We start from the raw sequence: 14966 nt of genomic DNA, 5'->3' as shown, positions 1-14966 counted from the left end.
AAGTAGTTCCTTCTTGGTGTATCACTGTTTGTGTTATAACTTCTCAGCACTAAAATGTAGCTTGGCACAGGAGTTTCGCAGTTAACGTTGAGAAACTACTCAGGTGCCTCAGTCACTCAAAGAATTGACGATCATAGCTAACTATGCTCACAATACAGTCAAGAACTTATTCACGCCTCTGAAATCAAACTGAAACACTGCATTTATTAAGTTACAACTGGCTGCTGGCTCAGCAACTCCATTGATGTACACTGCTGTTTGGTGTACAGCCTGCAGAGATCAGTTTGGAGTTTCCTCAAATTTGGGCTCTGAAGGGGGAAAAGGAGAGGGAAAAGAAAATTAGTCTCTTTTTACTCCAGCCTTGAACACCACAATTCATCTGTTATTTAAAGAAAACCAAACATTAAGTTGGCAAGCTAGAGCAAGCTCTTGTACATTACAATCCACACCACCACTTACTCTGCATCAGAGTATAATTAGATGCGAGAAGTGCTGAAGAATAAACTACACTAGAGGCAAGACCTTTCCACCTTAGAGGAGTTATGCATAAGGTTTAAGACAGATATGAACCTCAGTAACGTTCCACCAAAACAGTTTTAACCAACACTTAGGGTAGGTGGGAAGGCAAAGAAACTGAAGTCAACTAGAATGTTACCGGACACGATACTAGTATTTCCAACACAGCTCTGATAAGAACAAGTAACCAAGCTCCCCCCCCATAGATCCTACTTTACAGATACTCTGTTTTATTTGCACCAGTAACAATCTGACACCAAGTTCTCCCTTAATCCAACTGAAAACCCAGGACATTTTTAGGTGTGTGCCTAGTCTAAATTGTAATTAATTCTGCTCAGACTAACTGGAAATTCTAAGTCACTGAATATGGTGGCTTGACTTTGGCTGGCTGCCAGATGCCCACCAAGCCTTGCACAAGGGCTCTCATTCTTTCCCTGACTCCCTCCACTGGAGGGCTGAGAACAGAGACAGCATTTTTGACCTTTTTAAAATATGCTGCGACAGAGGCGCCACCAGCATCATTGACTGGCTCAGCTGTGTCCTGCAGGGGGTCCATTTTGGAGCCAGATGGAACGGGCTCTGACGTATGGCTACCCCCAGCCTCTCCTAATAGAGGCCACCCCCCCCTGCAGTCCCCTGTAAACTAAATACACTCACACCTTCCAAAGACTGCTGAATCCCAGCTACCAGCTGCTTACAGCTTATGAGAAAGACAACTTACCCTCCACAAAACCTGACTACAGCTAAAATTGCTTGTGAGCAGTACAAGCTTTGAGCTGTACTTACATAAGCAAGCAAAAGACACAAAGAACTACAGAAATGAGGCTGTCCGTAAAAAAGATTAAGTCACACTTATGTCCTAAGGCAGAGAGAGCCTGTGCAGTTTCTTTGCATTCTTGATAAAGAAGTCATCACAAGCATTCTTGTCATAATCAATCTGGGTAATGTAAAAACATGCTAACACAAACTCAGAGCAGTTAAACAGAACTCATAGCCAAATAACTGAAGAAAAAGGTTTAATAAAATTTAGTCAAGAGTAATCTTACGAAACAAAGTTAAGATCTATGTTCATTTTCTTAAATTGCTGACTTTCCAGGTGGGCTTACAAAATTTACAAATTGCAGTATGGATGACATAAACTACTGGTTTTCAAATTATAGTCTGCTAACCTCTTTGGGAGGAAGAGAAAAGTGTAACAATAGGCTCTGGCCTATTTCTATTTCTGTTTGGACTATTTCTTTAGGGTGTGTGAAGTGTAATGAAAATAGCCTGATCTGACTGCAAGTTTTGTTAAGCATCAGCACATCTCTACTGGAAAGCCAAATGATCAAAAAAACCCCAAGAAAATAGGACTCAGATGGAATCAGATGTGAGCTGTGTAAAAGTAAGGAGATTCACTGAGGGCATCTTACATTAAATTAATGGTCCAAATAAAAACTAAATGGGAATTAATTAGGAAAATTGGTCAGTGAACATGTCTTTACCATCAGAAATTCAGTAAGATGTTAACTCACCCTCAAATTTAAATTCTGGAAACTTGGTTAGATCCCCTCCACCATATGACCGTTGAAGTCTAGCAAGGGATTCATCCATGTCTTTCTGAAATTCAGGGCCAGCATCAACAGGCCCTCCAGCCTGCCTAAAAACCATTAAAAGTTCTGATTAACAGCTTGGTTCTGTAATTTCATGTGAAAGTTTCACTACGCTTTCATGGCTATTTATGAACTGAAAACCTTTTTGACAACCAACTAAAGCAAGCCATTTAAAATATTTCCAAAAGTCAAGATATGACACACCTTAGGGCCTAACTTACCTTACACATAAGTAAGGTAATGTACAAGTTTTCTACTATCAGTGATGAAAATCCAAGCTACAAAGTTAGCCTTTTGAGACATAAAACTACAGTGAGTACCCAGGCTTTCAGGGCTCTTAGTTTCACCTGTTTTGGGTGTGGTTTCCTAGCAAAATTGCTATTTGTACTTCTGTTAATGATCTTGGGTTAGTAAAGCTTAACTGCTCTTAAGAGAACGTGTTTTGAATACTAAACAAGCAAAAAACCCAAGAGACGGAGAACCCCGCATTCATATAGATTCAGACAGGAATTCCTTGGGACACAAATATAAAATAATTAAAATCGTAACTGTTTAGATTACCAATGCTCAGTTGTACTAAGACGGATACCATTTATAACTGGTAAGGCCACCAAAAATATGCCTCCCTACACAGGCTAGTTTGCAGGTATGGAAACACATCTTCCTCCAGTAGAGCTAAGTAGCAGCTTATTGCCTTCCCAAGAATAAATATCACAGAATTACTATGGGTTTTAGTTTCCTGTTAAGTAGTTAATTCAAACTTTACAAGAATCTAAGATTCCATTTGAATGAACTGCTTATTAACATAAGATGTTTGGTGAATCAGCTTCACAGTTCCATTAATTGTCAATTGCTTTTGGAGGCTATTTCCATTCAGCTTCTGGAAACAAGTCTGAAGAACAGCCATTTTCCTCAGATAAAAAAAAGGGCTTTCCCTGACCCCCTACTCACAGAGCACACAGATGGGTAAACATTAACGTACTAGTATGTTCACACAGTGTGCAAAAAAACCTTAAAATTGAATACCTTAACTCCTCAAGAAGAATTACATGAGCTTTACTTTTTTTTTTTTAAGGGGAAAAAAATGGACATTTTCTGTCAGGTATGCAACAACAAGCCTTCTCACTTGTGACACTATCAATAAGTGTTGCAGGAAAGCATACCTTAAGTATTTAGAGACCAACCTACAAAGTTATCATATTTCAGCATTTATCAAAATCAGTATTTTCCCTCCTTTTGCCATCAGCCTTAAAATAACTTTCTTTACTTACTTGCTCTTTGTGTTGTATTCTCTGATCTTGTCCAAGAAGAGCTTTTGAACTGGATCAAGCTCTTTTGTCTTATTAAAGACAACAGCAGAAAGCCCTATGTTCCTGCGCAAGTGAGGGGAAACAGCAGAGCGAAAAATTGAAGAAAGCCGAAGAATCTGATGCAGAATCATGATGACGCTAAGGTTTTAGCTTAAAAAAAGTTGAAAAGAAACACAGAATTAGTTAGCTCTTTCCACAACGTAAATGCATAAATAAGTAAAAAAAAAAAAATAAATCAGTTCAGAGCTGAGCTTTAAACTGCAAAGAATATTTAAACCAGCACACAACCCGAGATGAAAACTCAAGCAGCCACCGAGCGCGCTGCTACACGTTCCACCTCGCCGCCCGGACACACAGGGCATCTCAGGTCTTATCTTGTTTAAAGAAAAGGCAACAAATTTAACCCAGCCAAAGCGAGCAGCGGCACCGGCCGCCGGCCCTACCGCTCCGACTCCATCCCACCCGCCCCAGGAACCCCCCGCAGGCGACGGGGCCGGGCGGATACCCCGAACGCAAACTGATAGAGGCGGAGCCGCCCCCCGGCACCCACCGGCGCGGCGGGAGGAAAGGAAGGGCACAGGGCACGGCGCACGGCGCGGCCGCCCCGGCCCAGCTCCAGTCACCTTGGGAGAGTCACCGCCCCGCCGCCCTGCGCAATGCACGCCGGGAAGCCACCCCGCCCGCGCGGCCCCGCGCCGCCACAGCGCAGAGCCCCGCGGCCGCGCACACCGAGTCCCCGGGACAGCGGCGCCCGCCCCACCGCGCGGCCCCACTCAGCCGCCGACTAGGGAGGCGCTGAGGGGAGAGGGGAGCGCGGAGACGGCCCGCCACCCACCGTTACGCCGGAAGTAGGCAATGCGCTTCCGGGTGAGGAGAAGCGCCAGGGAGCGGCAGGTGCCGCTGGCCCCGCCCCGCCCGCGGATTGGCGGCGCGCGGGGGCCGCCGGGAGCTGTAGTTCCCGCCCTGCGCAGGGGGTGGCGGTGTCGGCGCGCCCTCCCCGCCTGGGCCCGCGCTGCCCAATCCCAAGCGCGCGACGGCCTCCTCAGGGCGGCGGCGGCGGGACCCGCTGGGGCTGCGAGGGCCGCGGCTGGCGGGAGGCGTCGTGCGGCCGCTCCGTTCGGGGCCGGACGGCGAGACGGCAGCGGCGGGTGAGCGCGGCGCGGCCCGGCCCGGGTGCCCGGCCCGTGTTTTGTTTCCGTTTCTCCCCGGCGCCGCGGGTCTCATTTCCGTTTCGGGTTCAAACAACGACGAGGCGCCGCGGGAGGAGGAGGGGGGGAAGCGGGCGGGGAGCCGGGGGAGAGAACCGGGGCCTGCGGGGAGGAGCGGCCTCGCCCGGCCCGGGTCTGCCGCCAGCCGCCGGCCCGGCTGCGGCGCCGCCTGCCCGCGGGAGGGCCCGTGGCGGCGGCCCGGCGGGCAGGGTCGCCCCGTCCCCAGGGGCCGCGGCTGCTCCGGGCCAGGCCTCAGGCCGCCCCGCGGGCGGGAATGGAGCCGGTGGCCGGCGCCGGCGGTGGGCCGCGGAGCGGGGCCCCTCAGGCAGCGTGGCGGCCCCGGCGCGCCGGAGGCAGGAGGGAGGTGCAGCCCGGCCGCCGCGGCGCGGGGCCAGGCAGGCAGCCCGGGCCGGGGTCCGTGAGTTCTCTCCGGGGTGTAAAAACTTTATCTCTACTTGTAAAAACTTGTTCGGGGTTAAAGCGTAAGAGGCTATATTGTGCTGTGCGTAGTCTGCTTCCTGGTGTTCGGCCAGGTACGTGCTGCACAGCCACTTCTCCCAGTTCGGGTTTATTTTCTGACTTGAGGGAAAACGCTTGAAATCTGGCATGATTCCACCGTGTTTAGTGGTCCGTTGTTTTTGCCTTCAGTCTGAAGTGGCTGATAACTTATAAAAGCTGATCTGTAAAAGATAAGTTTGTCTGTTCCGTTACCTAGTTTGTGATGATATCTACAATTCAAATAATAATTGGGATGGGTAGTACCAAATGCTCCACAAACAGCGGAGCTTTTTGGGAGCACAGGTATCTCCAGTGATTGGGCTTCAGTATCATCCTGTTATGCATATGGGCTCTTGTAGCTGTCCCTGCTTCACAATTAGATAGGATAAGGAATGCCAATTCTGCTGTTAGAGTTCGTGCCCATATGAAGATGGGCTTACTTGCTTAATTCCTTGTGTTCCAGGGAAGAGAAAAGATAGATCTTAACAGGATAATGGGGCTTCTCCCCTGATTGGAAAAGCCAGACTGTAAGGTATTGGAATAGCACTGAGCTGTTGTACAGGGAGGAAAAAAAGGCTTTGTTGACAGGCACCTTCTTCTCTCACATTCGTGGAAGTCTGTGTCAGATGTTATGGTCAGATGCCTTCTTGGGTAACAGGTAAGTCTTAGGGCTTTTTAGGTCGAAGGAAAAATAAAATCAAGCAGAAATTAGTAGGGCTACCTTCCACAAATCAAGCAGAGTCTTATGTGTTCTTCCAAACAAGTACTGCTGTTGTAGTATTGCTACCATGTTGACCCTTCTAGTAAGCCAGGCTGTTTGAGTTCTCTTGTTTCTCAGTAGCATTCAGGGTTTTAGTCCCGCCTGAACCTATGTATGCTTTCAATCTCCATATCATTCTGCAGCTACAAATTTTGCTAGACTTCATGTGGAATGTTTATATCATCAGGACTCTTTTTCTATGCTAGCATAGGAAAGACTGAGTAACTTTCCCTGGTTTCTCTGAACTGTTAAAGACTTGTTTTTGTGATGTTATTCTTTCTCTTTCCACCTGTCATCTCCCTTTCTCACATCTGGGCTCAGTGGAATCATCTTTTCTGTACTTTCTGTCTGTGCCTGTGCCTCCCTTTCCTGCCTCCCCCAGGTAACCAGAAATGTAGTAGAGCCTGCGAGATGCAACTGCAAACCACCTTTGGAGAGTGAGTGAACAGTTACTAGTCCAGCTGCCAATTTGGAGTGCAATCCATAGGGACTTCAAAATGCCTTACCTAATTCTCTACAGTTGCTATGCTGTTACAGTATTTACTCGCTGTGCATCACTTTGCATATTATTTTGTCAGAAATCATTCAAGATGGTGAGTTCTTTCTGTAGGTGTGCACAGTTTTCTCCATAAATAACTTATGAATGCGTCAAGGAACAGGAATCCTAGCCTAACTTCTTTTGTGACTGTATTGGTAAACTCCCTTCATCACAAAGAAAATGGTAACTTTACTGTTGTTATTTTGAGTTTTTAACCTGACTGCTAATACAGGAGAGAATTTCTCCCCCTTTTTTTATTATACCAGTTAGCTTATTTAGGAGTTTTCAGTGAGGGACTTTGCTCAAACAGTAATTTAAAAAAAATATCTTTTTAACAGTCAACCAGATCACCTGTAACCGTGCAGGTGTCAGTTCTTCAAGATACTTAATTAAGCTTGTCTGCATTCTTTGGAAGTGGTGTTTCTTTCTTCCCCATTTATTGTGAAGATGATATACAAGTTTCAGTGATGTGGGAGATGGACTCCCAGGTTCAGTGGACCCTACCCTGGCAGTTAGGGGATTTTCACAGAGCCAGATCTGTGAGCAGAACAGATTCTGATTTAGTTTCTAGTGGCAAGGTATTCATGAAGTGCTATTTACTTCCTGTCTAGCCCTGGTGTAGCTCCTTACAGATTGTCATTGCATGCAGCACTTGATTTCTTCAAAACTAATTTTAAATAATAGGTTTTGAAGGAGATGATGAGTAGTTTGGATTTCTTTAAACCTTTTCTGTAACAATTCTACAACATAGTTGGTTACTATTCCTTTTGGGAAATTTTAAAGTTTAATAAAAGTTCCCTTTTACTAACAGTTGGGTTTGTATAGAGTGTTCCCTGGAAAGAATGATTCCAGGATGGAAACCTTGCTAATCTCTACTATTGTGAAAATTTAAATAGTAGTATGTTTTACTTTTTCTACTATGATTTTTTTCCTTTGTACTCCTACTTCCTACTTCTTTTCCTATGAGTCAGTGATGTTATGTATTATAAACTATTAATATAATTTGACTAAGCTCTTTTTTGTATGTATTTCATAGTTACGGTGCATGGGATGGTTAGTGAAACATGGTAGTATTAACAAACTATATCTTTACAGACCAAATGCTGTAATTCCTTTTTTCACATTCATGTTCCAACAGACTCCAGTGTTCCACAGGGCGTGAAAATCTGCAGTGCCAATGAGAATATCACCATGGAATAGCTTTCCTTTTAATTACTAATATACTACATTAGTTTGGGACTCAACAGGATGCATTTGTTATGTATATATCATCAAGTGATTGCCCATGAGAGGGGTGGATGGAAAGATGGGAACAATCAATAAATGGTTTATTGTTGAGTTTAGTTACCTGTGAGGAAATCATGGATCTTCTGTCTAGCTTCCTGTTGCAGTGTTTTATGTAATACTCTAAATTTGTAAGCAGCATCTTTCAGTCTTGCTGGGAAGGTGGTACGTAGCTGAATCTAGATGGCAAAATATGCGTTTGTCAAAAGTTCTTTGCTACCAGCCATAAAAAACTATAGCAGGCCCATAACAAAAACATTAAATGAATATGGATACCTGCAAAAAAATCAGGCTTTGGGCTCTGTGCTAATGTCCATTTATAGTCCTGGATTTGCCCCTAGAACACTTGTTTGAGGAACAGGTATCCTCACCTGTTTTGTGAAACCTGTATTAGCTTTTGGCTTTATTTTTCAGGTGAATCCTTGTCTTTAAAAAGCAATCCTGGTATTTGGTTTAAAAAATGTTTGATAGAACACAAGCCATGATCTAGTTTTGTTGGTCTGTGACTTATGGAAAAAAATTCTTTTCTGTTTATAGCTCTATTCTTAGGACATTTTAGCCATGACTAAGAGAGAGGCAGAGGAGCTGATAGAAATAGAAATTGATGGAACTGAGAAACAGGAATGCACTGAAGAAAGGTATGTAGTGTCTTTGCTCTTCGGGGTCATTATGCTGCAATTGATATGTTCATTTGTTTAATTGGTTTCAGTTTTGTGGCTGCATACACTAAGTTTGCTTGTTTATTATTGGGTATTGTGTAGTGCTTCAGAGATGGCTATGATTATGAAATAAGTGTTTTCTAGGTAGGCAAAAGAAATAACTTAAAACTGGCAGAAGTAATTGGCTCAGTATGATCTCTGTGATACTGCAGTTGATGGTATCCAGCAACAAAGCTGAAAAACCTGTGGAAACAAAGTTCTTGGGTTTGCTTGTGCTCTCTTCAGTTTTTCTTGTCTAATTAAATAGTGGTTTTCTTGACGAGGAGCTGTAGCTGCTGTAGGAAACCAGTATAGTGCTCTCACATTCTTCAATCTTAATTGGTTTAAATCCCAAACTGTTTTGTTTATCTCTTGCTATGTTCTTAGCAGTTCTCTTCCTCTACTTCCATTTCTGTAGGAATATGTCTACATGTACATTCTGCAAACCTTTCAGCTTCAGTGTATCCTTTTGTAAATGAGATTAACCTTTTAGTTTCTCCAGTCTGTTGCTTTACTGTTACAGAGTCACTTGTTTCTAACAGCAGGAATGATGTTCTGTATCTACTGATTATATATATTCATTGGGGCCATTGAAACTGTAGATACCAAATCCATTCTGATATCCATTGACTTAATTACCTCAGCCTGTTAGGTTTTTTCTTCCTAATGCTTCCCTCCTAATTTTTACAACTGTTTTTGAAAGCACAGAGAGGCAGTTTGTGTTGGATAGAAATAGCTGATGCTGGTAGATGACCTGCTCTTCAGTAACCTGTTTTGGAGAACTGAAGAACTGGTACAAAACCACTTATTGTTTCTTCTTATTCTGAGCTCCTTGTATATTTTTACTACTTACAAACTGACTATGTTTGTATACTTTCTGATTTCCTTCCGGGTAAATGTAGAGAGACCGACTGTCTAAGGTCATTGTTGACACACGAGTCCCATAACATTGATGATTCTGAATGACTGCACCAATGCTGTCATCATTTCGGTGCAGGACAAACATAATGTGATTTTGTTTCCTTCAAGGCTCCATGTAGCTGTAGTTCTTTCTGGTTGTCTCTTCTATGCATTAAGCTTTTCCTAGTGCTTACTGGTGAAAAGACATCTCTGTATGAGAGTGGACATTTTCTTTTTTCCCTATCTGTTAAGTTTCTGTGTTTGTATTTAAAAGATACTCAAGTTAAAAACAGTCTAGGCAAGGCAAATAAAATTTGTTTATTCGACATGCAAGTTAATAGTGCATAATATACTAATCGTGACTTAATCTCTTGAAAGTGGTGATCTGAAAATAATCCTGGTATTTAACCTAGCTTTTTCATGGGGACAGGGTAAAAGAAGAGTTCCAGAACTGTAAAATCAACGTGACCAGATTTAGTAATTTACTCTCTGCTCAAGCAAAGAGTTTTTCTGCATGGTGTTAAGATTTTGGAGTCAGTGTTACTTTTTATGTAGTTTAGTTCTAACTTTTTTTTAAGCTTTGCTATATCTACTGTATTAACATGTGGGTAATGGTTTGTTGTATTAATTTGGTGTTTAAGCATCGTTGAGCAAACCTACACCACAGCAGAATTTGTGAGTCAAGCTATTGACATCAATGAACCAATTGGAAATCTTAAGAAGTTGCTGGAACCCAGACTGCAGTGTTCCTTGGATGCACATGAAATTTGCCTGCAAGATATCCAGGTAAATTGAAAGGCTCTGAAAGATTTAACCTCTTAATGGAGAAGCATTTTGCATACTTTGTCCCTTTCTTCCATTGTTCGTGGAATTCATGCTTCATTTGGTATATTAATTTTAATTAAGAGTTTAATTTTGTGTCAGGTTCATTATTGGACCATTTAATATGTACGTACTAATTCAGTGTGAATAAAATCAAAATACTTTTGGGGTTCCTGGGGTGAGAGTAAGAGAGACAAAAAATTACCACCTTGCAAGTGAAAGAATGAGGGCAATGATAATACTGTCTTCTCTCGAGGTAGCCCACATAATTTGTTGCTGCCTGAATTTCTGTGAATCTGATCTTGTTTTGAATCTGAATGCAATGAGAAGGTTTTTGTACTATCCAGGTGCACAGACAGCAAAATGTTACTGAAGAAATCTAACCCATATGTTTACAGATGTCATCACATGTTAGACAATGTAACTGTTTCTCATTGTGTCAGCTGCATGTTTTATCTGTAGTTACAATCAGATATCGGTGGCTTCTTCAGAAACAACAGGGAGAATACTACTTTAAAGACAATTTTTATGAAGGTGTTAAAAACTGAGAAAAGGAACTGTAGATACTTTTCACAAAGTGAAGGTACTTCCAGGTACTGCAGTGCTTTTTTTAGGTTAAAAAATGTCCCTGTAAGTGAAACTACCTTAGAACAGATTGGCAAGTTTCAAATTCTGATCAAATTCCTTCTGTCACGTACTATGTCTGCATAGTACTAAAAATATTTGCATGCTTCAGAAAATTTGCTGCAGACACTAAATTTTTCTAAAGTTCAAAGGAGAATAAGTTTCTTATAACAATGAGACTAATACCTATTTTTAATTTTTTTTTGCTGTCATTAAGCTGGACCCAGATCGAAGCCTTTTTGATCAAGGAGTAAAAACAGATGGGACGGTGCAACTCAGTGTGCAAGTAATATCTAGGCAAGGTAAGCATTATGTTTGTCTGTTGTACAGACAAATTAATATTGTGGGAGTGCTTGTGAGTAAACCCAATCCCCTACTATTCCTAGCTGTGAAATTGAGAAAAATCACTGAATGGTCACATAGCTTCAGAATGTCTCTTTCAGTGTGTACTGTGATTATAAGTAGTAGTAATTAAAATAAACCTTGAGAACTGGTGCAATTTGAATTGTGGGGTTTTTTATAGTAACTTTGTGTCAATTTTTAAGTGAAAAAACAACCAACCAACAAACAAAACCAAAACGCAAACAAACCTGAGTCAAGTAGTGACAGTTACGGTATGAGGCTTTCATTAAGGGTGAGTAGTTACTCATACCAGACCAAGTATCTAAGCAGGCAAAAGATTTTTGTCTAGATAGGTGACAATTTCATCTTTGTGAGGTGAGTGAGCTTGTGTACTTCATGAGCAATTAGATTATGAAAGCATATGTAGCTAACTGAAAATTAGTATGAAAGTCTGGGATCACTATTGTCTGTTTTCTTTGGATGAGAAGTCAGAGTAAACTGTTGTGACACGGCCGTTAACCAGGTGGGTAGGGATTTGTTGATGCATAGTTTTTATTTGTATTATCAGGTATGACAGGATTTCCCCTTGTCAAATCCTCAGGAATTAGCTTCATTGTTTTGCTTTTTGTTCTGTTCTTCTTTGCTCCTGCCAAATGCCTCAAGTGGAAGGATTGCCACTGCTCTACTGAAGAAAACGTTTACGTTGGGCTCTGTGAACAGCTACAAGTGTTTGTTGCCATATTTTCAAACAAAGAGTGACAAGTTTGTATTGGAGTAGGGAAACTTTAGCAAAGCAGATTAGCAAAATTTGGGGAATATGCTTTTGTGCCTTTGGTTTAGATTAGACAGAAGAAAGCCTTTCTGTTTTGTATTAAGCAGTATTAAGTAAGACTGATGATTTGCATTTAATGCCCAGTGTCAGTTGACTAGTGCTAGGTTGAATGCTCAGTTCCCCATATGTAACGAGGGTTGAACTACCTTTTTGGTTTTAAAAACAGCAGAAATGTCCTTCAGGAATCAGGAATAGCTGCATTTATTTCATGCCCAGTAACTTGTAGTATGCAGTGCTCAGACTTCAATTTTCAAAAGGATGCAGATGATAAATACCTCGATTATCTTCCACTTTCTTCCTGTGTGGCTTGGGTGGGTTTTTTTCTTCTTTAATGTAAAACTGAGGTGCATGACCATACAGCATAAGGACTTTCAGGGTCTGGGGTTTTTTTCCCTGTTCTCTCTCTCTTCCCCCCTTAAAAGAAACACCTGCGTATTAAGTACTTTTGCATAACTTTGGAACAATCCTCAGTGGTGTTTTTCAGGCCAAGATACTTGACACTTAAGTAACTCATAAGAAATCTGTCTGTTGAAGGCAAGTAAAATATGGCAGGGCAGAACATCAGAAAACAAACAGCATGGTATAAATAATAAAAAGTTATTTAGATCACTAACAGGAAAATGCACTTGTTACTCTGACTGCAGTGTCCCTTTGAGCCCGGGGGGGGGGGGGGGAAAGAAGCTGCTTATGCCATCCACATATTTTTCTTGTATATGTGAAGTATTGAAACATTCTCAGTTTACTGACTTTTATCTTTCCCTGACTTGTATAATATATAGCATTCAGCTAGCCGTAATTGGTGATGCTGATCCTTGTGGTGGATTTGCCGCTCTTATTTATCTGTGTCAACAACCAGCTGGAGTGCGTGGAGCTCCCTCTGGGGGTGGATGAAGAACTGACCAGGAGCTTAAGCATCAGGATTAGTGGGAGGGCAGGGACGGGTGACATTGATAGCAGGGGTCTGCTACAGGCCACTCAGCCAGGAAGACTGAGCAGGTGAGGCCCTCTCTCTCTCTCTCTCTCTATATATATATATATATGTATAAAATATATACATAGGAGCAGCCTCACATTCACAAGCCCTGGTTTCTTGTGGGGCACTTCAGCCACCCTGATGTCTGTTGGAGGAACAACACAGCAGGACATAAGCAAGCCAGGAGGCTCCTGGAATGTGTTGACGATAACTTGTTTTTTCAAGTGATAGAGGAGCCAACAAGGAAAGGTGCCCTGGTTCTCAGCAACAAGGAGGGACTGGTGGCGAGGGTGAAGCTCAAGGGTAGCCTTGGCTGCAGTGATGATGAAATGGTGGAGTTCAAGATCCGTAGGGCAGTGAAGATGGTGCACAGCAAGCTTCCTACCTTGGACTTAAGGAGAGCAGACTTTGGCCTCGTTGGGGATCTGCTTGGCAGAGTACTATGGGACAGAGCCCTGAAGGGAAGAGGGGCCCTCTCTGGAAGGAAAGAGGACACCTGGTTACCTGGGATGTGGAGAAAGCTGAAGTACTCAATGACTTTTTTTGCCTCTGTCTTCACCAGCAAATGCTCCAGTCACACTGCTCAAGTTGCAGAAGTCAAAAGCAGGGACTGCGAGAAAGAACTACCTGTTACAGGAGTTGATTGGATTTGAGACCACCTAAGGAACCTGAAGGTGCACAAGTCCATGGGACCTGATGAAATGCGTCCACAGGTCCTGAGGGAACTGGCAGAAGACATGGCTAAGCCAATGTTCCTCATATTTGAGAAGTCCTGGCAGTCCAGTGAAGTTCCCATGGACTGGGAAAGGGGGAATGTAACCCCCATTTTTGAAAAAGGAAATAAGGAAGATCTGAGAAACTACAGGCCAGTCAGTCTCACGTCTGTGCCTGGTGAGATCATGGAGCAGATCGTCCTGGAAACTATGCTAAGGCACATGGAAATAAGGAGGTGATTGGTGACAGCCAACATGGCTTCACTAAGGGAAAATCATGCCTGACAAATTTGGTGGCCTTCTATGACGGGGTTACCATGTTGGTGGATGAGGAAAGAGAGACTGATGTCATCTACCTGGACTCATGCGAAGTATTTGAAGATGTCTCACACAGCATCTTTGTCTCTAAACTGGAGAGAGATGGATTTGATGGGTGGACCATTCACTGGATAAGGAATTGGCTGGATGGTCGTGTTTGGAGTTGTGGTTGTTGGCTCAGTGTCCAATTGGAGACTGGTGATGAATGATGTTCCTTAGGGGTCTGTACTGAGATCAGTGCTATTGAGTATCTTCATTGGTGACATGGACAGTGGGATTGAGTGCACCCTCAGCAAGTTTGCTGATGACACCAAGCTGTGTGGTGTGGTTGATGCGCTGGAGGGAAGGGATGCCACCCAGAGGAACCTTGACAGGTTTGAGAGGTGGGCCTGTGCAAACCTTATGAAGTTCAGCAAGGTCAAGTGCAATGTCCTGCACATGGATTAAGGAAATCCCCAGTATCAATCCAAGATAAGGGCAGAGAATGGATTGAGAACAGCCCTGAGGAAAAGGACTTGGGGATGCTGGTGGACAAAAAGCTCAACATGACCTGGCAATGTGCGCTTGAGCCCAGAAAGCCAACCATGTGCTGGGCTGCATCAAACACAGAGTGGCCAGCAGGTCGAGGGAGTTGATTTTTCCTCTCTGCTCTGCTTTCATGAGACCCCACCTGCAGTACTGTGTTCAGTTCTGGAGCCCCCAACATAAGGAGGATGTGGATCTCTTTGGAGCAAGTCCACAGAAGGGCCACAAAGATGATCAGAGGGCTGGGGCACCTCTTCTATGAAGACAGGCTGAGAGAGTTTGGGTTGTTCAGCTTGGAGAAGAGAAGGCTCTGGGGAGCCTTCCAGTACCTAAAGGGGGCCTGTAAAAAAGCTGGAGAGGGACTTTTTGCAAAGGCATGTAGTGTTAGGGCAAGGGGTGATGGTTTTAAACTGAAAGAGAATCAATTCAGATTAGCTATTAAGAAGAAAGTCTTTACTGTGAGGGTGGTGAGACACTTGCACAGGTTGCCCAGAGAAGCTGTGAATGCTCCTT

General features: G+C 43.3%; 2 protein-coding genes across 7 annotated transcripts in view; one reads left to right on the top strand and one right to left on the bottom strand.

Annotated features, from left to right (window-relative positions):
• Positions 1–179: 179 nt before the first annotated feature.
• ATP5PF (ATP synthase peripheral stalk subunit F6) lies at positions 180–4364 on the bottom strand. Of its 4 annotated transcripts, none has more exons than XM_037377742.1 (4): positions 4254–4364; positions 3380–3568; positions 2031–2155; positions 180–308 (listed from the first exon to the last, which is right to left on the bottom strand). In XM_037377742.1, exons 2-4 carry the CDS (start codon positions 3547–3549, stop codon positions 280–282), a joined length of 324 nt encoding a protein of 107 aa, XP_037233639.1. In that variant the 5' UTR covers positions 3550–3568; positions 4254–4364; the 3' UTR covers positions 180–279. The 4 variants fall into 4 exon arrangements, with proteins under 4 accessions (XP_037233639.1, XP_037233638.1, XP_037233636.1 ...); XM_037377741.1 differs by lacking the exon at positions 4254–4364 and adding an exon at positions 4042–4154; XM_037377739.1 differs by lacking the exon at positions 4254–4364 and adding an exon at positions 3969–4101.
• A 78-nt stretch (positions 4365–4442) lies between these two features.
• Positions 4443–14966, top strand: part of GABPA (GA binding protein transcription factor subunit alpha) — a 29180-nt gene continuing 18656 nt past the window's right edge. Inside the window, exons 1-4 of one of the 3 annotated variants that reach the window (XM_037377736.1) lie at positions 4443–4566; positions 8244–8344; positions 9946–10090; positions 10968–11052. In XM_037377736.1, coding sequence (XP_037233633.1) covers positions 8268–8344; positions 9946–10090; positions 10968–11052 — 307 coding nt within the window. In that variant the 5' untranslated portion in view covers positions 4443–4566; positions 8244–8267. Of the gene's footprint in view, positions 4567–5181; positions 5783–8243; positions 8345–9945; positions 10091–10967; positions 11053–14966 lie in introns of those variants that run through there. The other 2 variants (XM_037377734.1, XM_037377735.1) reach the window with 2 other exon arrangements.

The sequence above is a fragment of the Falco rusticolus genome, chromosome 2, assembly GCF_015220075.1.
Source record: "Falco rusticolus isolate bFalRus1 chromosome 2, bFalRus1.pri, whole genome shotgun sequence".
Lineage (NCBI taxonomy): Eukaryota > Metazoa > Chordata > Aves > Falconiformes > Falconidae > Falco > Falco rusticolus.
Note: the sequence above shows the minus strand (reverse complement) of the source record. Positions and strands in the feature narration are given on the sequence as shown.